This window comes from Buceros rhinoceros, unplaced genomic scaffold (genome assembly GCF_000710305.1).
Source record: "Buceros rhinoceros silvestris isolate BGI_N320 unplaced genomic scaffold, ASM71030v1 scaffold470, whole genome shotgun sequence".
Taxonomy (NCBI): Eukaryota; Metazoa; Chordata; class Aves; order Bucerotiformes; family Bucerotidae; genus Buceros; species Buceros rhinoceros.
In genome coordinates, this window is record NW_010388814.1 from 104400 (window position 1) to 128079 (window position 23680).

At 40.4% G+C, this 23680-nt stretch overlaps 1 protein-coding gene across 1 annotated transcript in view; it reads left to right on the plus strand.

The window, feature by feature from the left end:
- CERS6 (ceramide synthase 6) overlaps positions 1-20123 on the plus strand; it is a 90752-nt gene extending 70629 nt beyond the window's left edge. Inside the window, exons 8-11 of the mRNA XM_010131421.1 lie at positions 1768-1874; positions 17670-17826; positions 18821-18844; positions 19962-20123. Of these exons, the coding sequence (XP_010129723.1) occupies positions 1768-1874; positions 17670-17826; positions 18821-18844; positions 19962-20123 (450 nt within the window). The remainder of the gene's footprint in view (positions 1-1767; positions 1875-17669; positions 17827-18820; positions 18845-19961) is intronic.
- The last annotated feature ends 3557 nt before the right edge of the window (positions 20124-23680 follow it).

Genomic DNA, 23680 nt, shown 5'->3' on the forward strand with positions numbered 1-23680 from the left:
TCTTTCCCTTTTTTTGTAGCTCTTCCTTATCAATATCATCTGTAGATTTGTTGTTTGAGAACTGATAACCCAACAGCTGTACTGTTTTTGAGAAGTGGCATGATACTACTACATGTTGCTAGAGCAATATCAGCTCTATACACTATGAAACCAGCTTTTTTAGATGACTGCCATGGAAATACCTCCAAAATTCCTATCTGAACTTTCAGTCATCTTTTCAGTCATCTGCTTTGCATGTTGACACCAAAGTGTTCTGTACAAACCGGTAGGAAACTCATTTGTGTGCACTAGAATATAGGGTTGACTTGGAAGGGTTACATATACTTCGCAGCACTGGTAGCTTTCTTGATGTTTTGTGAGCTTCCTAACTGGCTTTCTGTTAGTGAGTTTATATTCAGGTTTTGAGTGGAAAATTGTAGAAGTTAGGTACCATCCAAAAGTGCAGATTGGTTTTGGCATCCAGATTGTCTGACATGAGCATTGAGCACTTCTGGATTCAGTGTATTCATACAAAAAATAAAAAAAAAGAAAAGAAAAAAAGAAATCAGAATGCAAAAGTGGCCTCTCACCATTTTAGGCAATTCTCTGGTTTGAATTCTGCATTCAGAATAGTATTCTGTGGGGATAGTTGTGGTAATTTTGCACAAAGTCTGCAGAATTAAGCATCTTCTCAGTATGGGAGCTGGATATAGGTACCCTCAGAGTGGGGCTTTGAAATCATTCCCAGTGACTTAAGTGGACCCTAAGTCAGGCTCATCAAGTTCTTCATTGTGCAGTGACTCTTTGCATACATTTGACAAAAAGCATACAGACTGTCTCTGCCTGGAAGCAGATGTTTAAAAATAATTAACTGCTTTCATGAATGCCATGGAAGCAGCAGAGGTGACATGCTGTTTTCTTTAGGGAGAAGAGGGCAAAAAAACTTCAGGGAAAATCTGTGTTTTAATGAGCAGTTTGAGTGAAGAGTAATTAGTGACTCCTTCACTGGGGAGGAATCAGAAGGCTGCATGAAGACAAATGAGAGAAGCATGTGAAAATAGGCATAGGGCAACAAGTTGAAAAGCAAAAATTGGAAAGAGGGGAAGAGAGCCTTGGAAAAAGATGTGAAGGGGAGGGATATACTCTTTGCAGTGGAAACTGTTCCATGTAGGCTGGAAAGGAAAAGGAGATGCTGAAGGAGAACACAGGATATGGGGCATAGTAGAGGATTTGAGACAAAGTTTATATATAGTACACACTAGAAGGTCAGAGAGTATGGGGCAGGTGGAAGATGGATGGGTGGATGCTGAAAATACAAGTGGAACATACTGGAAAGGTGAGAGACAAGAGGTTGCAGACAGTGTGACAGCATAAACTCAATGCTGTTCGATAAAAGGTTTAGAAGAGTTTTGTGAATCCATGATTGTAAGATTTCAAACAGGAAATTGAATGGAGAAGGAAGAAGTGAGAGATGTACTCTGGTTTTATGCAGTCTGGGTTGTTTTTTTTTTTTTTTTTTGAAAAAATATTTCAAACAGGAAATTGAATGGAGAAGGAAGAAGTGAGAGATGTACTCTGGTTTTATGCAGTCTGGGTTGTTTTTTTTTTTTTTCTGAGAAAATATTTTCCAGCTGCTTGGTGGAGAGGAGTCATGAGATTGCTGTGAGGTGGCCCCGTGAAAATGTTAGCTATATCATAAGAGTTTTATTTCTTCTTCTTACCCTATATACAACGCAGGAAAACTCAGTTGTCTTCAAAGAAGTAAACAGACATTTCTTTCTTTTACAGGCTGCCAAAATGGCAAACTACTGCAAGTGTCAAAAACTGAGTGACCTTCTGTTCTATACATTTGCCATTGTCTTCATTGTCAGCAGGCTTGGCATATATCCCTTATGGTGAGTAAGCACATTGTTTTCCTCAAATGCTAAGCATCAAACAAGCTTGGAAATAACTATGTTGTAATTGAAAATGATTCATTGTCATTAACTCTGTTTCCCAAATCATCAAGGAGAGTTTCAGGCATAACTAGGTGCTGAAAGAGCCTATTTGCTAGAGTGCCGCTGTACTTTACTGTGTGCTTGACAAGAAACATATGGGCATCTCCTGGTTTTAAGGTAGAACTGGGCTGGAGGCCACATTGCTTCAGGTTAGCAGTTGTTTGTGCATTTGGCAATAAGATGAGAAATAAAATATTAGTCACGAAAGACATTGACCAGAGGCTAGTCTTGAAGCTAGCATCTTCAGTGCACACTTTATGAACACGTTCAGCTTAGAGAAAAACGTGCTGAGATAGGGAAAGTCTGGCCTGCTGAAATCAGTATAACGGAGTTATTGCCCTGCAGATTGCAATACTGCAGGCTACTCCTTTTCCACCCCTCCTTTGAATTGGGGATCCTGAGGAAGCTGTATATTACATACATCTACAAGGTAGTTGTGCTGGTATTACTGTAATCTCACCTCTTCCCAGACAAAGGCACATAATCTCTATTCTAGGTACACGCACGTGCAGGTACACGAACAGGAAATAGATGTTCAGTTCTTTAGCTAGGGTCTTCAACATCCAGAAGGCAGCTGGCTAGTTAGGAAATACACTGATGCCCTTCCACGTAGAAAACCATTCAAGTTTCTCTGTAACCTGTGCCCTGTATATGAGGAGGGCTGGGAGAAGGCACGGCCTCACTGTTTTGTGTTCTGTTTTACTCCTTTCTCACGTACAAACAGAAATAACACAAATCTCTGTACCCCAATGAAAGCAAGAAGGGTTCTTCATTGCATCAGAAGATAACAGTGACAGTTTTGGTTTTGGAAAGCACCAAGAATGCCAGAAATGTTGCTGTTTGTAATTTTATGTAGAGAGATTACCACCAACCTCCTTATTTAAGCTGCAGGGGATTTACAGATGCCACTATCAACCTCTCTGCCACATTTTCCTTTCAAATCTTCTATAACAATAGCCCTTTGAGGTTTTGTTAATGCAAACAGGAGCCCTTAGGGAGCTGTGTCATCAGCTCTGCTTAACAGTACAATGTAGAAGTCTCATTTAGCATTTAATGACTCCAAAGATAATGTGATAATGCCAGGTCCCTACTGTGCTGTGAGTTGATGAAGGACCATGACAGAAGGAGAAAATAGACACACAAAGTGCGTATTCAAAAAATGCTTGTTATTTTTTCCAACGAGCAATTATTTGTTTCTTAAACAGCTTTCCTCAGTCTTTCCTTGAAGCTAACTTGGCCATTCACTTCATTTCTGTAAGTGAAGTAAGCTAGTTTTTCTACTTGCATGATGTCAGATAGAGAAAGTGGTGGCACTCCTGCTGGTACGATTTTGTCTGCCTGTTGCTTTCTGGTGTATTTTGAGAAACGGAGGGAAGATGCAGTTCTACCAGTGCAATTCTGCCACTGGAGACTGCAGTACATGACTGTTGCAGGTAAGGCTCAGTCAGATGACGACTGAGAGAGGTTCACAAAGGAGAAGGAAAAGGGAAGTCATACTTGCCCAACCTCATAACCTTCTGTGGTGAAATGACTGGCTTGGTACATGAGGAGGGAGCAGTGGATGTGGTCTATCTTGACTTCAGTAAAGCTTTCAACTGTGCCTGTTGGAAGATCCCGAGAGAGAGGCTGATAACATATGAGCTAGATGAGCAAACAGTGAGGTGGTGGTTGGTGATCAGTGGTATGAAGTCTGCTTGAGGGCCAGTAACTAGTGGTGTACCCCAGGGGTCACTACTAAGTCCAGTCCCATTCAACGTCTTCATTAATGATCTGGATGATGTAGCAGAGCGCACTCTCAGTGAGTTTGCTCATGTTCCAGCCTGGAAGGAGCGGCTGATAGACCCCAGAGGGTTGTGCTCTCATCCAGAGGGAAGGAACGTCAACAGGCTGGAGAAATGGGCTGACAGGAATGTCATGAAGTCCAGCAAAGGGCAGTGCAAGGTCCTGTACCAGCATATGCTGGCAGCTGTCCTGCTGGAAAGCAGCTTTGCACAAAAGCAGGTAGGGATCCCAGTGGACACCAAGTTGAACATGAGCCAGCAATGTGCCCTTGCAGTAAAGAATTGTAATGGAATCCTGGGCTGCAACAACAGGAGAGGGGTTGCCAGCAGGCTGAGGAAGGGGATCCCTCCCCTCTACTCAGCACTTGTGAGTGCACACCTGGAGTACTGAGTCCGGTTCTGGGCAGGAGAGATACCAGAGAGATACAAAGCTACAGGAGACAGTCCAGGAAAGGATCACTAAGATAGATTAAGGGACTGGAGCACCTCTCACATGAGGAAAGGCTGACTCTACTCAGCACTGGTGAGGCCACACCTGGAGTACTGAGTCCGGTTCTGGGCAGGAGAGATACCAGAGAGATACAAAGCTACAGGAGACAGTCCAGGAAAGGATCACTAAGATAGATTAAGGGACTGGAGCACCTCTCACATGAGGAAAGGCTGAGACAGGGGGGACTGTTCAGCACAGAGAAGTGAAGGGCGAGTGTAAAGAAGACTGAGCCAGGCTCTTTTCCATTGTGCCCAGGGCCAGGACAAGAAGCAGTGAGCACAAACTGAAACACAAGAGGTTCCATCTGAACATCAGAAAACACTTTTTCACTGTGAGGGTGACCGAGGACTGGCACAGGTTGCTCAGAGAGGTTGTAAAGTTTCTGTCCCTGGAGATTCTCAAAAGCTGTATGGACATGGTCCTGTGCAGCCTACTACAGGTGACTCAGGTTGAGCAGAAGGGTTGGACAGGATGATGTCCAGAGGTTCCTTCCAATCTCATCCATTCTGTGATTCTATGACCTGCCTCTTGTGTTTAGCTGTAACTCCAGCATTTAAACATCACTCTGTATTATTTGAAATGGCTAAGAAGGAAGCGCTGACTTGACATTTTTTGTTATTCGAACACAAACTTTACCAGATCATTGCTGTGTGCTTGCTGAATGGTCGACAAAGACACTACAAAGACAAGAGTAATCTTGTTCAGAGTGCACAATTTTGAAGGAGATCATTAGTCTTCACACATGTAACTAGAAGGAGGTGCCCAATATGCTTTTTCTCTTGAGACATCTGAAAATTAGCAAGGTCCAGATTTTCCCATCCTGTACATACTTATTATGGTAGTCAAGTTTTAGGAAGTCTACACTTTCAACGTGATGTGTTTAAAATAACGTGTGTTTGACTAGAACTGAAGCTCAGAAACTGGAGATTCATGCTGTCTCGAGTGATTTTTGTGAAATGTTGCAGCCAAGGGTTGGGCTGTGCAGGAAGCCCTTGCTAGGACTAGGCATGGCTGGTGGCAATCAGGCGTGGTAGAGCTGAAGTCTGTGGAAGTATCCCCAGTGCACACCTCATGCTGTCTGACTAGTGGCGTCCCAGAAGAGGTTACCAGCACAGTGATAAGGTATCTAGCAAGTGTCGAAACTTGAGCTCTGCTTTACAGCTGGGGCATTTTGTGATGGTGTTATAGACCTGATCATCCACTCCCATATACATTAGGTGACAGCAGCACTGCCATGCCACTGTAGATTGAACCTTGTCTGAATCCTGCTCTATAGAGTAGCACTGACCCAGTGTGATGAAAGCAGCCTAGAAATCGAAGCAAATAGATATGGGGAAGAGGGAAAGGGAAGAAGGCTGCACAGCAGCTTTTGTTGATGTCAGCTTCCTTGGTACTGAATATTGGGCTAATGAGGGCAGCAGGTTATAGACGTGGTTAAGGATTGCTGCTGGGGTGGAGAAGATCAGCATAGACTCTTGAAGGCACTGAAGGGAGAGGGCTTGTGTATTACAGGAATGCAGCAGCTGACAGCATGCTGTGTGCTCCTGTGTCACAGATGGGCTGGTTACACTGGCAATGCCTCTGCCTCTCCATTAATTAATGAAAGAACACATTTATTTGAATATGCAAATGGTTCAGCATGGTGTTTATGATCTTTGTTTTTTAAAACCATCTTATTTCCAGACCAAAACTCTGAGGTATGTACTCATAATGATTACCCTTACATACACCTGTAATCACAGAGCCCAAAGACAGTTTCAGAGCTGTGCCGTGGGCATTGCATGTGGGAGTCGGGGTTAGCAGGGATGAAGCATGAGATATATGAGCTTGTCTCTCTCAAATTCTTTTTCTCTATGAAACAGCAGTTCTAAATCTTCACACCCATTAGCTTGCATGTCAGCAAAGATGAGTCATTGGAGTGGCGGCAGGCCAGGAAACAGTTTTGCTCTCATTTGCTGGATATTCAAAACAGCAAAATTTGGTGCTTGATTAATATTACATAAATATGCAAATGTTTCTAACATAAAAACTGAGAGGTATAAAATTGGTGTGCATGTAATGTAAAAGGAAGGCCGTAATTTATAAGAAAACTTCCCCCACACAGGAACGCAAATACCCAAGAGAGGCTTCCAGAGACGTTGCTTATGAAGCACTGACATGTCGTTGTGCTCTGGCTTTGCACAAGTAACATTTAATTTTGCATAAAGGTGCTAATAAAGAATTCAGAATATATCAAATGCTGTGGTTTGAAGGTTGTTTAGCAGCGGGGCTAAGACAAAAGAAACTGGCAATTAGGTATATATTTAGCAGTCTTTCTGCAGGCATCTGGAGTTCTTTTCAGCAATAATTCAAAAGCCCCAGGACACTTTCTGCCTCCTGCTGCTAAGTGAATGTAGGAGTAAAGCTGCTATTTTCACTGACATTTTGCTTGTGAAATTCTCCCACTTGCGCATAATCACTGTTCTGGCAAATTACAACATAAAACACAACTCTCCATGAGTCAGGGGGAACATGATGCCTTCTCAGGTGATACAGGATTGTAGGGAGAATGAAAGCAATCTCAAACCAAATAATTTATATAAATTATGTGAGCCCTTGTCTAGTCTAATCAGACTGGGCAAAGCAGTTACCTCAAGCCTTTCTTTACTGCATAAGCTTTGCAATTCCTCTTTCCCAGGCCTCAAATGCTTGATTTTGCTGTAGTTAGAGGAACATAGTCATCTCTTTGTTAATAAAGGAATGGTTTGCTTTCTGCTGTGGTTTTAGTTTTCTTTCAATATTCAGGAAGGGAAACCTCATAGGGTCATAGAATTTATTAATCATTTTTTGAGGTGTGCAGAGGACAAAGAAGCGTCTTCCAATCCAGGAGATGTGAGTGAAGAAGGTTCTGCATTTTCTAGTCTTTCTCTGCTCATGTTAGCTGCAAAGTTCTTGTTGTGAGAACCATGAAACTCCTCACCGAGCTGGATAAATTCAAGTTCTTTCAGGTTGCTCTGACTAGTACTAGCATGCAGTTGTTTTTCACTGCTTTTGATTATTTTTATAATCAGTTATATTGTATGAGAGGTAGAACTCAGTGCATTTAGGGAAGTGTTGCTGACAGGTACCGCTGTCAAAAGGCGAGGAAGCAGGGAAGTGGCATTCATACAGGCTGTGAGGTCTCAGCATGCACATATTACTTGTATGCACTGAGAAATGTCAAACAGTGACTTAACTCTCCAAATGTAAATGAAAACCTGATTTAAGCCGATTATAAAGAATACAGGTCATGTATTGCATATGCTGTCCCCCAAATTCTCGTCTAGGCAAAGGTATAATCCAGATAGTCTGTATGCCTTCCTGCCTTTGATCTATCTCTTCAGTGCTCTGACTACTGCACCGCATCAAAAACTGCGGGGACAGACAGTCAGACACTTTGGTTAGTTGCTAGGGTCTTGTTTAATGTTGGTAGGTATGTCTTAACTGGATCTTCCATTTGTGACTCTGTTTGGAAGCTCTGTCGAAAAAAAAAAAGTAGGGGCAAAAGTAATTCTCACAATGCAAAGCTGTTTCAGGTGCATGTCTCCTCATCAACTGCAATGTACGGTTGCTGAATGGGATTTTTATGCCAACCAATGCTGTATGAGCATAGGTCTGCTAGTCCTCGGAGCAACTTAGTTCCTTCTTATTCCGTCATTTTTAAAGCAGTACACACAGTCTAGCTCATGGCTGATTTCTAATTGCCTTTTCGTGGCAATGAGTATCTGCATGAACCAGACACACACGACATGATCCTCACTGAGTTAAAATTAACTTCTATTCACCATGGCGTGCTGCAATGAACCCTAGTTACTTATTGCCAGTCTTTCTCTCATCTCTGCATGTCTGGCCAAATAGGTTTTCCAAATTTCATCCCTGGTTGAACAATAACGTGAGATATAGCCATGATGTTAATGCACACACTGAGTCTCCAAACAGTGATCTAGCATTGCCAGTTTGCACTGTTCCCTCTCCTTTCTTTTATTCTGAAATCAGCTTCCCGGTCAGCAAAATTGCAGCTTGAGTTACGAATAGGGCACCACAGAGCCTCCATGTGTAGCAGCCACTGCAAAGATTTACCGAACCTCCTTTTCTAGCTGGTAGTGACTGGGTTTGTGCAGTTCCTAACATGCAGGGAAGTTGAGTTGTCGTATTTCATACTGGTTTTCTTTCCTGGCACATTTTCTCCTGTTTGACCCTTGGAGCATGGGTACTGTGGGAAGGCAGCATGTGGACTGAAGCAGAGTCTCCCTGCTTCATTCCTCTGAACATATTGGTGAAACAGAAAGATCAAACCTACCCTTAAAAAGCATCCTACTATGTCAAAGCAATACATAGTTAAAGCAAGAATGGTAGTCATTACTTGGCATGGTAAAAATTTACGTAGCCGGATAAACCCCAGCCACCGAGACGTTGTCTAGACTCAATGAGCGCAGTGTTTTGTAATGGTTTTTGTTAGTCTTGCAGGATCCTGAAGTCAGTGAAAACCTTTCTAGCTTGGCTAGCATTATGTCCAGAGCTGAGCCTCTGATTGTTTTACAGTAAAGTAACTTACATTTTTATTAAGAAATCTCTTCTGACAGTTTCAAGCTCATTTTGTTCAGAATATTGTCTAAACCAGAGCACAGTCTAACTTGTTTGTGGGTAGCAGAAAGGAATAAATTATGATTTTGATACTTGATTCCTGGTGTTATTCATAATGTCACTGAGTGGATGCTGCGGAACTAACAAAGATTGTCTAATGTGCTTGTATTTCAGGCTGTTTGTAGTTTCAGCAGGCAAATTATAACCCTTCTTTTTATCAAGAGCATTTAATAAAATGTTTTTGGCAAGGCAACTACAGTGTATTTTAAGAACTCATAGAGTTCAATTTATGAATTAAAATGAACGTTTAATTAACTAGGTCTCCGTAAATTTACTCTCAACTCTTGTCTTAGCTCTTTAGCGGACCATATATAATGTTATCATCCCCTCTACTTTGACAAAACGTTACCCAATGATGTACTTTCCAAAGCCTAGTTATTTTATTTCCTCAAATTGTTTACAGCACTTGTGAACTCAGGCCTCTGGGTGCTACATGAACCAAAGCTGAGATCTGTGGAGTGCTGGGCTGATACTGACCCAGCTACTTACAGGGAAGCTGTAAGAAATGGAAAGGTTACAGGTGTCATTCAGCATTGTGGATTTGCAGTGTAAATAACAAAAAATGGCATTTGCTCACTGTTTCTCTTTTTGAGATTTTCATGTGATCACAACAGGAAAAAATTGTTTGAAAAAGGATTTCATCAGACTTCCAAATCTGATTCTTGTCCTCATTTTTAGTTTCTACAGACTATACCCTGTAGCTGTAATAATCCTTTCTGTTGTCAAGGATAGGCTGTTCAGTCAGTGTTCTCACCTTCCTCCTTTTATTAGGAAATAAGTCGTTTCTAAAACCTGTGTTTTGATTGCAAATAGGACAGAAACCTGTGCTGTGGCTCTTCTTTTGCTCAGAATTAGTCTGATGAGTGTGAATGTCTCGGGGGAGGGGAAACAGTATGGGTGTTTTTCTTGTGGCCATCCACTTTTAAATCAGGTCGGCAGAAGGTGGTGACTGGACAGTACAGATGACCTGAGGAGGCTGAACGGAGGGTTGCTTCCACCGTAGTAGTCAGCTTCCCATATAAGCTGCTTTGTAGTCAGCTGAAGTTCTCCAAGTGTCCTCTGAAGTTTCATCACTTGCAGGAAGGAGAGGAGGAAAAAAGAGGCTGCCCATGGGAATTTTCAGTTTGGCTGTTGTTTTTCTGAAAGAGAGGGATGTGAGGAAACTTTGCCCCAAAGTACATCTTTAGACATTGCCCATTTTGTGTAGGGGAGAGCTGTGCTGGTGATGTAGTACTGCAGACAGTCCATACGAGTGCTGGCAGTCTACATGACTGTAGGTAGTTTGAGCATGTGCAAACGTTCTGCTTGTTCTCACCCCCTTTTCTCTTAGAGAGTGTATCTCTAGCACCAGGGTTTGGTGTTGGTGAGGCATGTTTTGTAGTACTAAAGTCAATATAAAAGCAGAACAATGCTACTGGTTCACTGCAAGTTGATAACATATGCGGGGCATAAAATCATAGCTATACAAAAGCACAGGAGTATGATAGTTAGTTTACCAGCTTGAAATAGTAAATGGCTTTTGAACACCATGATCAACAGCCATGGTGCAGCTTGGACCTCATTAGTGCTGAGCTAGGAGGAGGCCATTGTGGCTGAACACCTCGGGAGAAACCCAGCACCCATGTCAGTGAGCACATTCTGTGGTTTCATCAACGTTGCACAACGGCAGTTTGACCCATACTAGCTATGAAAGTAGAGATCATTATCATGAAAATTTTATTAGAATGAAAACTGGCTAAGGCTGATTTCCCAGACTTTGGTGTGGAGGAAATTCTTATGATGCTTGACAGGGGGGAAAGGTACAGCTGATTGGGGTTTTGGTGTTTTTTTCTCTCCCTGTCCACATCTTTTGGCGTTTCTTCCACAACTAGACCATAATATTTGAGTCATTTGTTTGAAAGATGAGTCCTTGGCAGACGCTGTGCTTCCATACTTCCTTAATCTGTGTGATTTTTTAGGGATTTTAAAATTACAGAGGTACTGCACTTAATTTTAGATAACAGAAAGAGGCACGGGGAAGGATTTTTTTTATTCTCCAATACCCTTTTTGCAAAGCTTGGAAACTGGCCTCCTATAGTTTACCACAAATGCCTTTCCTGTTTGGAGAATAACATGAACTCCAGATAAATGGATCTTGATATATATTGTCTATTGCTCATATAAAAGTTTTATGTGTGCCTAGAGCTTTTCAGATTTGGAAGTGTCATTCTTGGCGTATGTAGTTTCTCTGTGCCTGTGTGTTATGATCACAGGCCTTTACACAAGCATTTTCCAGAACACATTACTGATACAACATTTTGCTGAGTATAATTACATTCCGTTAGGAAATTTGAATTCTCTCCATATCCTAATGTCTGTTGAAAGACTCTCCTGAGATTTGAGCTTGAATTGTGAAGGTGTCTCTGACCTCATATTCTTGTTCTTTTCTATTCACAAGAGTGAAAATACTGTTGTACATACCAGTGGCTGCAAAGTTGGTTAATGGGCAGTAACTGCTGATGAGAAGGAATTGAATGAAGAGAGCAGCAGAGCTAAACCCAGGACAGTGATAGCTTGATCAGAATGGTCTCTTTTACAGTGCATCAAACATGAATAATTTCCTGCCTGTTCCGTCATTTTAGTTAAGTAATTGGAAATTCTGTTGATCCACAGAGGACTTAAAATAACACAGCCTCAGTGGGAGGATTGTGATTTTTGCAAAGAGATATTGTTCACGATTAGTATTAGGACAGGAGCCACCCATCTCTACAGCTGAGCTTGTATTAGCACCATGTCAGGAAATCCTCCGATGCGGGGCTGGTATGGGTGAGCAGAACTCCACATGATGTTGAGCTCACTGATAGAATTGAAGGGTGTGGATTTAATATTGCTCTGAATACTGACTCGGCAGTTTATATCACTTCTGTTGCTGCATTTTGTGGAGATCTTTCATCAACTTATTGTTTAAGGGAAGAGGGTAATTAGCATCACTAACCAAAATTCTGAGGACTCTTTCTGAGATGCTGTTGAAAGATCATCTCACTCTTCCTTCTGTCCTTCTTCCCTGTTTCATTGATGCCGTGTGGATGACTGGTTCATCTGCCTCCTCTCAGTTCACACTGAGTCTCTGCTGCTCCGTATATGCCATGCACTGGTTAGGAGCATGAATCCTGCTCTGGGGAACTGAAAACCTAAGAGACATCAGAATCTGAAAGGGGAAACCAGCTTGTTCTTCCACTCAGCAAGAACCAAGAAGCATCTGTTCAGAGCAGAACAGTGATACAGGCACAGTAGCTGGCTGAGCTGAAATTCAGAAGAGGAAGAAGTTGGTAGCACAGTCCTTTATGTACTGGATTTTCTATGGCTGAATATTTAGCTGTGCTGCAACCTGAGGGCTCCAGGACATAAGTAAGTGCTATAGACAAGTTTCTTTAATATCATGACTGTACTACATATCGTTTCATAGCCTTCTCAGGTAAAACTTAGGTAACTCATCTGGAAACTGTCATACAGAAACATCTGTGTGTCAGGTCACCTGTTCTGTAAAGTTAGCTTAACATTGTCATTATATTATATTATAAGTAACTAGGACAGCCTGGGATATGAAGTCCTATTAGATTTCAGTCAAGGAATAAATCCCAGAGATAAATATAGACTAGTGATGAAAAGTAGTTGATTTATCATGCTATGGCTGAGTAGCATGTGTGCATACATGTGCTTTCGCACTCCGCTGCCTCTTCATTTATCTGTGAATCTCAGTGATATTGGTTTTTTACCTGTCAGTTTTATGGCATCTCTTAAGTGACTAGTCCATGGTGTTTTATAAACAAGCGAATTAATTCTCCCAGCATCTTTATGTGGTCGACAAGATGTCCCCATACCTTGTGTCCATCTTTAACAAAAAGTAAACTATATAAAGAAATTTGAGGGTTTTTTGGATTACACAGTAAGTTCATAGAACAGCTAAATCCAGAATTTAGGATTCCTGACTGTTCTCTGGTCTTGGTCACTTTTCACCATGTATAAAGGAGAACGAACTGCTTACTATGTTTTGGGACCAAAGGAAGTGCAATTGGTTGTCTTTTAAAGGCAAAATTTTTTTAAAAAAAGCAGAAACATTGAAACATTGCTGGTTGGTGTCATTGGAAGTGGTGTCATTGTATTACTAGCACTAAACAGGATCTGAATTTCATTAATGCCCACGTAGATGTAATTATCTATTTGCTCTGTAATGAATGCAGTATTGAAGGGTGTCCCAGTGCAGCTGGTTATGGTGCAATACAGAATACTGTTGTCTAAAATACACTTGATAAAGGAGATAAGACATTTATTCTGAATTATTCTGAAAACATAGCGTCATGTTTTGCTGCCCTTGGTTATACTTTTGAGTCTTCTGGCTGTTGCACTGGGGTAACTACATGCCTTTCATTCAGCATGTTGCACCCACAGTATTTTGCTCACTGGACAGTGCTGCAGGAGTTAAGGCAACTTACAGTAGCACTCACTTCAGCTGCATAGTTTCTGCTCCCGTTGGGTAATAGTGCCCATCACCCTGCTGTGCTTCATTCTGTAGGGTTTACAGTGAATTGCCTGCCTGCCTGGAAGAATGCCTACTCTTTCTACATGGCCTTCTTTCTCACCTCCTTTCATTCCTCTCAGGATCCTTTCAGAAGCAAATGCAGCATGTTTTTGCCAATTCTCAGACAAATGTAAATAACCGTTTTACTCTTCCACCTATCCCTCTCTTTCTTTATCTCTTTCCTTCATCTCCCTTTTCTCCTTCCATCCTTGGTGCAAGATAAGTGTTCGACTTGCCAAGAATTAGTGACCATTATCCAAGAGCCTGGACTTGTGCCCACTAAGCTGAGAGGAGAGTGTGAAACCTTATCTGAGTCAGTGTATGGGCCTGTTTCCAGTAGCTTCCCAAGTCCTGCTTCACTGGCTAGATAAAGAGTTAGACAATAGAGGAAAAACCTGTTGATGTGATGCAGCTGATTCTTTAGTAGTTGTTGAAAATGAGTTTATTTTATTCTGAGTGTTCAATTACAGCGGTAGTACAGTACGCAGAGAACTACCTCTCCAAGTGGCTTAGATATTGCAGCAGTGTTTCTGAAAGTCTTGACACAGATTTCTGTAAGAGTAGATTGGGTCTTAAATGGTGAATTTGTTTTCAGGTACCTTCATCAGCCACACTACTTAATTCAAGATGCTAAACTGAGAGTCAGGTGCACAAACCTACTTGGGATGCATGTAACGAGGGAAGAATGTCTCCCATGGGGTTGTGTTGTCTTGTCCAGCTACCAAAATCATTCAGGGCCACAGAAAAATTGCTCCAGTCCAGAACCTATTTACAAAAGCAGAAGCTAACATTTTGTTTCAAATCACAGAGACCCAAGAAATGCTGACCAAAGTTTTCAGAGAGCTAGAGCACTTGCGGCTTAAAGTAATTTCTCCCTGTGAGATCAAGTCCAGCTGTTTCAAGTCAGATAGCCAAGAATCTTAAGTTTCCACCACTCATTATGAAAAGCTGGGTTTAACCACTGGAGAGTTTTAAAAAATTCCAGCAATCATGTTTGTGGATTTAAGTGCCTGAGTGCCATTTTGAGTCTTTGAACCTTTGAAGATTTATTTGCATATACATCCTATACGCACTTTCTCCTTTGTGTAATCCCGCTTTTTTCCAGTCATGCTGCTTTTTGCAGTCCCAGTTGTTTGTGTAGTTGGTTAAAATGCTTCCACTGAATCCTTTAAGCAGTGGAATTGGTGTAAAGTTGTTTAACCTTTTTCCCTCCTTCCTCTCCTTAGTCTCTACAAATAGAATTTCTCTCTGTATTCTGCTCACTAACCTTATGATTCTCCTCCTGCCCCTTTCAGACTTTTGACATGAATTAATTTGTTTATTCTGAGAGAGAAGGTTTATTTGCCTTCATCCATTTTTTTCTATAGTTTTCTGTATTTTTCATTCACCTTCTATTCAGCCCTACATGCTTAGACATAGCCTTGACTCCATCTGCACACCTAGCCTGCGCGTCAGGTCACTGACCCCTTTTAGCATTGCTGAGAAATTAGTGACATGCTGTGTGCAGCTTTAATGGAGAGTCCCAGTCCTGTCCTTAGTCTGCCAGACACAAGCAGGTTAGAAAGGGGTCTTCTCTTTCAGATAAGGCTTATTTCCCATATCTCATGCACAGTAGATTACTCATTTACTTGCGGTGAAACTGCTGTGGAACCAGAAGCACTCTCTGTGGCCTTGCTGTCTTCCTGGTATTTTGGACTTATGCGAGAATGGACTGTCTGCATCTCTAATGCTGCTTTTTTGACTTGACTTCCATGGAAGTTCCCAGACATGAATTTGGTCCAAGTGAAGGAAAATATTATAAACAGAAACTTGTATAAATTGCATTTACAATTCTAGAGCATTTAAAATGTTAGACATAAAAAAAGGCAGTTGGATGTAAAAATACAAGTGTTGTTGATTTAAAGTTTGAATTTGGTTAGAACTGAAATAAGTACTGGTAAAGTAAAACAGTGCTGACTACAGCTGTGTTTTGATATGCATGAGAGCATCTCCTTGAATTACAAAGTGGAGTATCAGTGTGCCCTTAGCAGAACAAATGACACAATGCTGAGACTGGAGAGTTTTAGTGGACAGAAACAATAATATGATGGGGTTTTTGCAGATTGGGAAACAAGGTTTTTTTCTGATGTTCATTCCATAAACAGAAGACAATGTAAAAACACAGCTGTATAGTAAAGTTATAAAACATCCACCTCTCAGTAAATTATGAAGCAAATATGCAGTTTAGTGTAAGAAGACAGAAATTGAAAGGTAGAAAATTTAATATGAAATGCCAAACAGTATTAAGGCCAGTGTATTAGAAATCAGTGCTTGATTTTTGACCGATGCTGTTTATACACATAAATCGTAACCAGTATATGTTGTATTCTGGATTTGCTGTCTGTACCCACTTCTTATTAATATTACTTGAGCTGATTATTATGTTGTTGGAAAGGATTGTGGCAAATGTGATTGCTTATTAAAAAGCTAAGCCCGGTATCTCTTAACTTTTCAAGTGAGAGCTGTGCTGTTTGGAAGCCCTTACAGGACCTGAGTTGCATCTCCTGCCCTCAGACAAAGCTGGTGCAGCCCAAGGGCTGTGCAGTCTTTTGCTTTATTAAAAGTGCCATCTAGTGGCTAGCGGGTGATAGTTGCTTTAAATAAAGAAAAACAACATAAAGCCAGTAGACTTTTTAATGAATGTTTACACCAGCAGGGAAAATGAATGGAGCTTGACATCCTTATATTGCTTTCTTTTTCTCCACCTAATTAACAGGCATTCATGCATCATTATTTGTTTCCAAAAATGCAATTGTTTCTACTGTCTGTTGTTCAGTCTCTGTTCTCAGGCTGTTTGCTGCGGTCCGGATTGAAATCACCTGTTATGGCAGAGTATTTAGGCTGAATAATTAGTGCTGTATTCACAAAGCTTCAGAGGTCATATTTTGACATCACCGTTACCTGTATCTGAAATATTGATTCTCAAAAACTTGGTTCAAATGTCTAGAACTGCCTGAATTTCATAGGATCATGGAATGTTTAAAGTTGGAAGGGACCTTCAAAGGTCATCTAGTCCAAGCCCCCCTGCAGTGAGCAGGGACTTCTTCAACTAGATCAGGTTGCCCAGAGCCTCATCCAACCTAATCTTGAATGTTCCCAGCAATGGGGCATCTACCATCTCTCTGGGCAACCTGTGCCAGTATTTCACCACCCTCACTGTAAAAATTTCTTCCTTATATCTAGTGTAAGTTTCCCCTCTCTTAGTTTAAAAACATTACTCCTTGTCATATCACAGCAGACCCTACAAAAAAGTTTGTCTCCATCTTTCTTACAAGCCCTCTAAGAACTGGAAGGCCGCGATAAGGTCTCTCTCACCCCTTGCCACCACCAAGTGTCCTGTTGTCCACCTGTCCTTTAAGTAACTGCTAAACTTTGCACACCACTTATGTATAAGCAAGAGCAAACTGGACTTTGTGCAAAATGTGGCCACCAGAATCAGCCAGTACCTCAGCAGTTGGTGCAGGCACTCTGGCTGTTCAAGACTCAAGGTTAAGCCTCTTGACTGGTTGACTATGTTTGACTTTGGATTCCTGTTGGTGCTGAGGTTTCCACTAAATAAGAGTTTATGTTAGGACACTCAGCCAAAGCGACTCCCCATTCATAGAAAACGCTGTAAGAGGCTGAATCCTGCCACGCATGTGCCATTGCTTCACATGCCGCTGACATCTCTTTTTAATTGAAGAGTTCTCAGACTGTTTTCAGTTCCACATAGCACATCACTTGCATTGCTGATACCAAGAGGGCAAAAACATCCATAGCTGTGTACACTGAAAGAAACCCATCAGCTCTGAGATTTGGTTTGGAGAGAGGACGTCAGATGGGAGTACCTGGGGAGCATTACACCGCTCTCGGTACAGGTTTGTCTTGTGTAACCTGGGACGGGTTGCAGCTCACTGTCTCAGTCTGGGAACATGGTACTGCATGTGTCTTGCACTGTAATATAACAGTCCTCGTACATGCTCTTACCCTTTGCTGATATGGGGGCACCAAACCGCTGCTGGAGGCAGTTGAGATGGAAAAGCTTTGTTTAAAAGAAAAAGGAATAAAGTAATCTGTGTGGACCCCATCCAATCAAGTACTCATCATCTTGATTTACGAAAAACTTCTTCTAGATCGTTAGCTTAAGGAAAGTGTTACTATTTTTCTGTCCCATTCTCTTCTAGGATATTAAACACAACATTGTTTGAACTATATGAAGCTCTAGGCAATTTTCCTGCCTTGTGGGTCTTCAACATGCTGCTTGTAATTCTTCAAATTCTGAACTGCATTTGGTCTTATCTAATCATAAAGACAGCCTACAAAGCTCTTTCAAAGGGCAAGGTAAGATGGCACAGTTCTGTTTCATGTTTAGGGTTTTAACTTTTACGGTATAAATGCAGGGTCACTGACTTTATGGTTACTGTTTCTTTCTAATCCATAACATGTTACTGAAGACATGTGTTGTTCTATGTTAACTCTTCTTCCCTTTCATGATAACTTTTTTCCACTCCTAACAAATGCCAGATAAGTTAATGTACTCTTATATGTGCTTTCATGCTTCTTTTTTGTAATCTGGTACGCTGAACCAAAGCACATCAGGGAAATTGGATTAGAAAAAAACCAAAAAAAAAGCAAACTTAGGGCTGGCCAGTTCTGTTTTTCTCCTTTATAGTAGTTGTTAGCAAAGTGTTTGTTTCCCAGCTGGTAGTGATAGTAACAATAATACAAATTGAAATTCTGATGCCATTGCTAGTGGCAAAAATACAGCCACAACCTCTTTTGGGTTTTGGCATTAATGAGGTTCTGTGAAGGGCTGTGTACTTTCACTCTAGGATTCCTATAGCAAGGCCACGTGGGATAAAATTTAGTGTCCTGCTCCATTGCTAGATTTGACAGGAAGATAAAACCACAGAAATGCTAGCCCCATTGCACTTGCTGTGCAGGTATGGTGCTAACACTTAGATGATAGAGGTAACACTTACAGATCACATAAAGTACAGGGCATTTTGCCCTCAAAGAGTAGTGCACATGAGCAGATGTTTTAAACGCGTGACTATGCCTGAAATGAACGAGATTGTTCTGCAAAAAACTGCTTTCTATGAATGTGCTGGAGAGCTCAGCCTTGTGCTGGACAGAGCCCAGAATCTGCCACTCTGTGTGACAGACAGTGCATTCGTGAGCTATATTTTGCCTGGAAGCTACACTTCAGTCTCCTCTGCTTTTAGCAATTATTAGCCGCAGCTGTCCTGTCTGAAATACACCAGTGACTTCAAAGAGTGCTTCCTACTCTCTCTTACTCTGCTTGTTTGTCCTTTCCCTTCTGCTGTGCTGGAAGGCTGGGAAGTGGAACCCTTTGCACGTAAGTTTCAGTTTCTTCAAATTTACCATACAAAAGATTTATTCTGTGCAATACTGTTGTGGTCTTTTTTTTTTTTTTCAATTTGTAGTTTCTGCTTTGTATTTTTATCCATAGTGTATGTTTATGTATTTAAATGAAGGATATCTTTAAAGACATTTTTACATCTTGCCTATGCATTATCTAATACCATTCTAACCCACTTCTGTCTGTAGTATCTGAGCACTATTATGTTACAACCTTTTTTATACATATATATCAGCAGGATAAGCAGCTGCTCTGTCACCATTCAGGAAGCATACTTGAGAGTGTGAGTCCTCTGCCTTGTAGTTCACACAATTTCACAGGCGAAAATTTAGATTGTATGGGAGCAGAATTAGACACTCAGAGTAAGAGAGTGACCATGTTAAAGGAGCATATGTACAATATATACATGGAGGATTCTTCTTCCTTAATTCCTCACTCGCAACCCAATTCTTTCCATTTCCTCAATAAGATAAGCCGTGTTTTCATAACACCTTAGAGATATCTTATAGTAGATCTTCATCCATAATTATTGTTTTATTTTTATATTACTAGTATCCACCTTTGGAACAGCTCAGCTGATAAAGCAATTTATTATCATTAAATTCTTAACTAAACCTGATCATCTATTTCTTACTCACAGTTAGGCTTAGGAGTTTTATAAACCTAGATACATATTTTCTAGACTCCTTCTGTAGAAATTACTCCACTGGGTTCTTTTAGGGATAAACAATTGCGAATTCATTACATTCGTATCAGGTTTTAAGTGCAAAGAGCCTGGTATGTTGCTGCATTTTCAAAATTAATAGAGTGGATCACATGTTTAACAGAAGTGGCTGCAGCATAGAATCTTCTTTTGATCGTTTGGCTTTGGGACAGAACCCTAGCAGAAGAACTGGCAGTGAATCTAATATATTAAGAGAATTTAAGATGACACTGAATTTTTTATCGTCTCAGTTGCCCTCACATCAGTCACAGACACTCACCTTCAAAGTTCAAATTGAAAAATGTTCAAATTATGTGATTCTCTTGAACCAAAAAGCTCAGTCATTTCCTTACAATCACCTACTGCTTGCTTCTTTTTCATATTCTGCAGGTAGCAAAGGATGACCGAAGTGACATTGAGTCAAGCTCAGATGAGGAAGAAACAGTACCTCGTTCAAAGACCCCGCACAGCACTATCACCACTAATGGGACCAGCGGTGCCAATGGGACAAATGGTTATCTTACTGGTGGCACTTGCTCAGAGGAGCATTAATCCTTGAGTTCAATCATGAGATACGAACAGAATGAACTGTTTGCTACTGGACGTAAATTATAAATTGTGAATGCAGTATCTTCATGTATCTCAGCATCAGAAAAAATTAGGAGTATCAAAGCATTCTGATAGCGCACTGCCATATTTCCTGTTTGTGAATGAAGACAACACGCCATTCTGTATACGTAGGCATGCTGTATGTGTATGTGACTGACACAATGGGAGCAGTATTTTCACTTGTACTGTCTTTGAAATATTATTTATTTTGTATTTTTCTGGGAACTTCTGGACAAAAGGGAACATACATTCTCAGACTATCTCTTGGGATTCTCAGTGGTGGAGAGCATCATGCTAAGATCTCTTCTGTCCATCCCTGTTGCTTTCGCTGAGTCTGCGATAAGTAATAATTGCTAGATTTGTTACTTGCAGTAAGGTAGAACATAGCTTTATAGATTCTATATCTGCTTCAGATATTTTGCTATCTTTGTGTTTTAAAGTGCTGGTTTTGAAATTGCCTATCAAATCACAGTGGCCGTTCTTCCAACATAAAGTTTTAAAACACTGGATTGATATTTTAAATAGTAAGTAATGTGGTCAATTAGCAGTTTGGGGAAAAAAAAACTGTGGTAATTGTGGGATATTATTTTAGCATAATTTAAAATTCAATTTGGTGGTTAATTGCATTAGAAATAGCCTTGATTTGTTGTGCATATACCCAAAAGCATTGATGTCAACAGTTAGGATAAATTCATTCTCACTTTTGTTTGGGTTTCTTTTGCCTTGCGATTTTTTACTTCTATAGATTTTAGCTTTTTGCAGAGATTCCATGTTGAAAGGTGTTTGTTCGAGTGCACAATCATGAATCCAGACCTCACTCCTGAAACTGTTCTTGCACAGTCAGATGGATGAGAGCAGGGGTATAATGGAAGAAACAGCAGGTGAGAAGTTCATTGCTTCCTCGGACTAGGTATTGTTCTAGTCCAAGAACAATACCTACTCTAGGTATTGTTCAATACCTACTCTAGGTATTGTTCTTATAATTATTGCCACTTTCTTGGTAGGGTGAAGAGAGAGAAGGCAGAATGTCATACATTACTAGAAGTAGTTTATTTTAAGTGCATGAAAACTTGAGCAAAATTCACTTAATGTAATTCACAGCAAACTTGGAATGCTCAGCAGTATTTTATCACCTCTACAAATAAAATTAAGGGGGTGTGTGAAACAATTTTGCACTCCTTTTTCATCAAGGATTTAGAAACTGTGTCCCAAAGAAAACAAAGCAACACCCAAACTAAACATATTTTTAAACATTGTATACACACTTCTTCCAGTCTCGAGATCAAAGGTTGATGTAGAACGCTAAGGATCATATAACTCTTGCAGGACACTTTTCTGCGATTTGTGACAGCAGTGCCAAAAGTAGGCGAGGTTCTTGGAAAACAGACTCTATGCAACCTACTGTTCAACAGTATTGTGTATGTGCACACAGAACCAATGTGCTTATAGACCAAAGACTTAGATATACATCTATATGTAAAAAAAAAAAAAGAAACAAATTAGGAAAAAGTGTAACTGTGTGTCTTCTATATACAAAGTGATAGGAGTGTCGTGTTCAGCTGGAACTGTAAGCTAGGAAATCTTTCTGATTCCTTCCACCTATGCAAACAGCAAAATATAGATGGTTTCTGATGACATAAAACATATTTAAAGGCTCTATTTTATACAGAATCCATTGAAGAAAGTTGTGTTGCTAATTCTTTCTTTTGAAAAACCGATTTGTCCTATTCTACTACTCACTCTTGAAAACTTCTGAAACCTTTATTATTCATAGGGACCCTTGTGTTAGCAAAAATGGGCTAAAAGTAAGGGTAGAATGGCATGAATTAAAATAGGATGTCCACTTAGCAGACAATAAAGGTAAGAAAACTGAAAAGTTGTCAATTGTGGAAGAAGAGCTGTCAGTATTACTACCCACGAACTACCTTTTGAAAAAGCCAGGTAACCTTGTAATTCAGCAGCTGCATAGCTTATATGTCCATATGAGAGAGCGAGGGAGTCTTATTTAAATCTCCTCCCCCAAAAGTTTCTCTGGCTCTAATTTTTCTCTTCTGTCTCCTGTGCCTCTTGATTTAATACAAGTATCTGCAGGGCAGGGGGTATATCTGGAATTACACCCGAATGCAATAGAAAGTATGCCATCCGCAATATTTGTAGTGGCAGTTGTTAAATAATTATTGTCAAACTGAGATCAAGATTTTAAAACAAAACCATTCTGAGATATATTGAATGAACATTGTAATTTCTGAAATCTGACCCGCTGAAATGGTAGGTGAGAATAGCAGCTTCAACACACCTCTTTCATGATGTTGATTACTACCTCCAATGGACTGTTTCCCTTCTGCAAAGATAGTTAAAAATGGCATTTTGGCAAAATATTTTGTCTTACAGGGGACCAGAATGTTGCTCTGAACTATCAACATACCCCACATAGACAATATAAAATAGTACTGTAATGTTGTTGATAATAGGACAGAAAACAATTCCCAGCACCAAATCCCTGTGCAAGAGGCAGGAGACCTTTGGTCCCTGTTGGTCCTCCCGACCTGTGCTCTGTAGTGTTGATTCAGATGTGCAGTCAAGGCTATGACCCTTGAGATGATTTACCGCCGCTGGCTATGTATGCTCCTCCTATATCCCCACTGTTAAATGATGCAGCTTGGATTGAAACTCTTCCTTTGAGGTTTAAGTTCCATTACATCTGTGATGTGCTAAAGCATGTACATGGTTACCGTGGTTCAGCTGACTCCCAGTGACTTACTGATCTCCTATAAACCTGGCTTTTTGGAGTCCATTCTTAGCAGCCTACAATAAACTCAATGCAGATATGTCTGGAAAATAGTTGAGAAAAGAGGTTCTAATGACACATTTGGGGAAACAGGATAAGAGTAAGGAAGCATTAAGAACTACACTGAACTTTGCTAAACAAACACTAAACTTTAAAGCTACAAGATTTTTGTGAAAATTAAAAATTCACGATTTTTTTTTTTTTGTATCCTTAGTGGGAAGGAAGTGTTTTAGTGATCGCATGTGGCAGTGAGTTTCAATTCATCACTTTAACCAATGGATGTGAAAACTTTGGCTTCATCTCTCTGCAGAGAGAATGTCATGCAACTATTTCCTTTCTCATTTGAATTTGTTTGCTTCTTTGCTGAAGAGCTTTGCCAGGTGCTTTTGCAGACCATCAAATATTTAGAGAATAATCGCACATATTCATGGAAATTGATTTAAATGATTCTCATGGCTCACAGTAAATGCAAAATCTTGAAAGGTTCCATGTATTCATACCTTTTGTAGAATCGTCATTTTAGAAATGAGGCTTTGTGCTCTATAACGTATTTGTCTTCAACTTTTATGCTCCCTTTTTATAGTACAGTACACAACACAGTGGTTGAGATGTTGAAGTAGAAAAATGAGGAAATGATATGTTGAATTTGTTAGTAAATAGTAAGAATTTGTCTTCTCTCCCTAGCCAGCCCAGAATATAGGAAAATAAGATT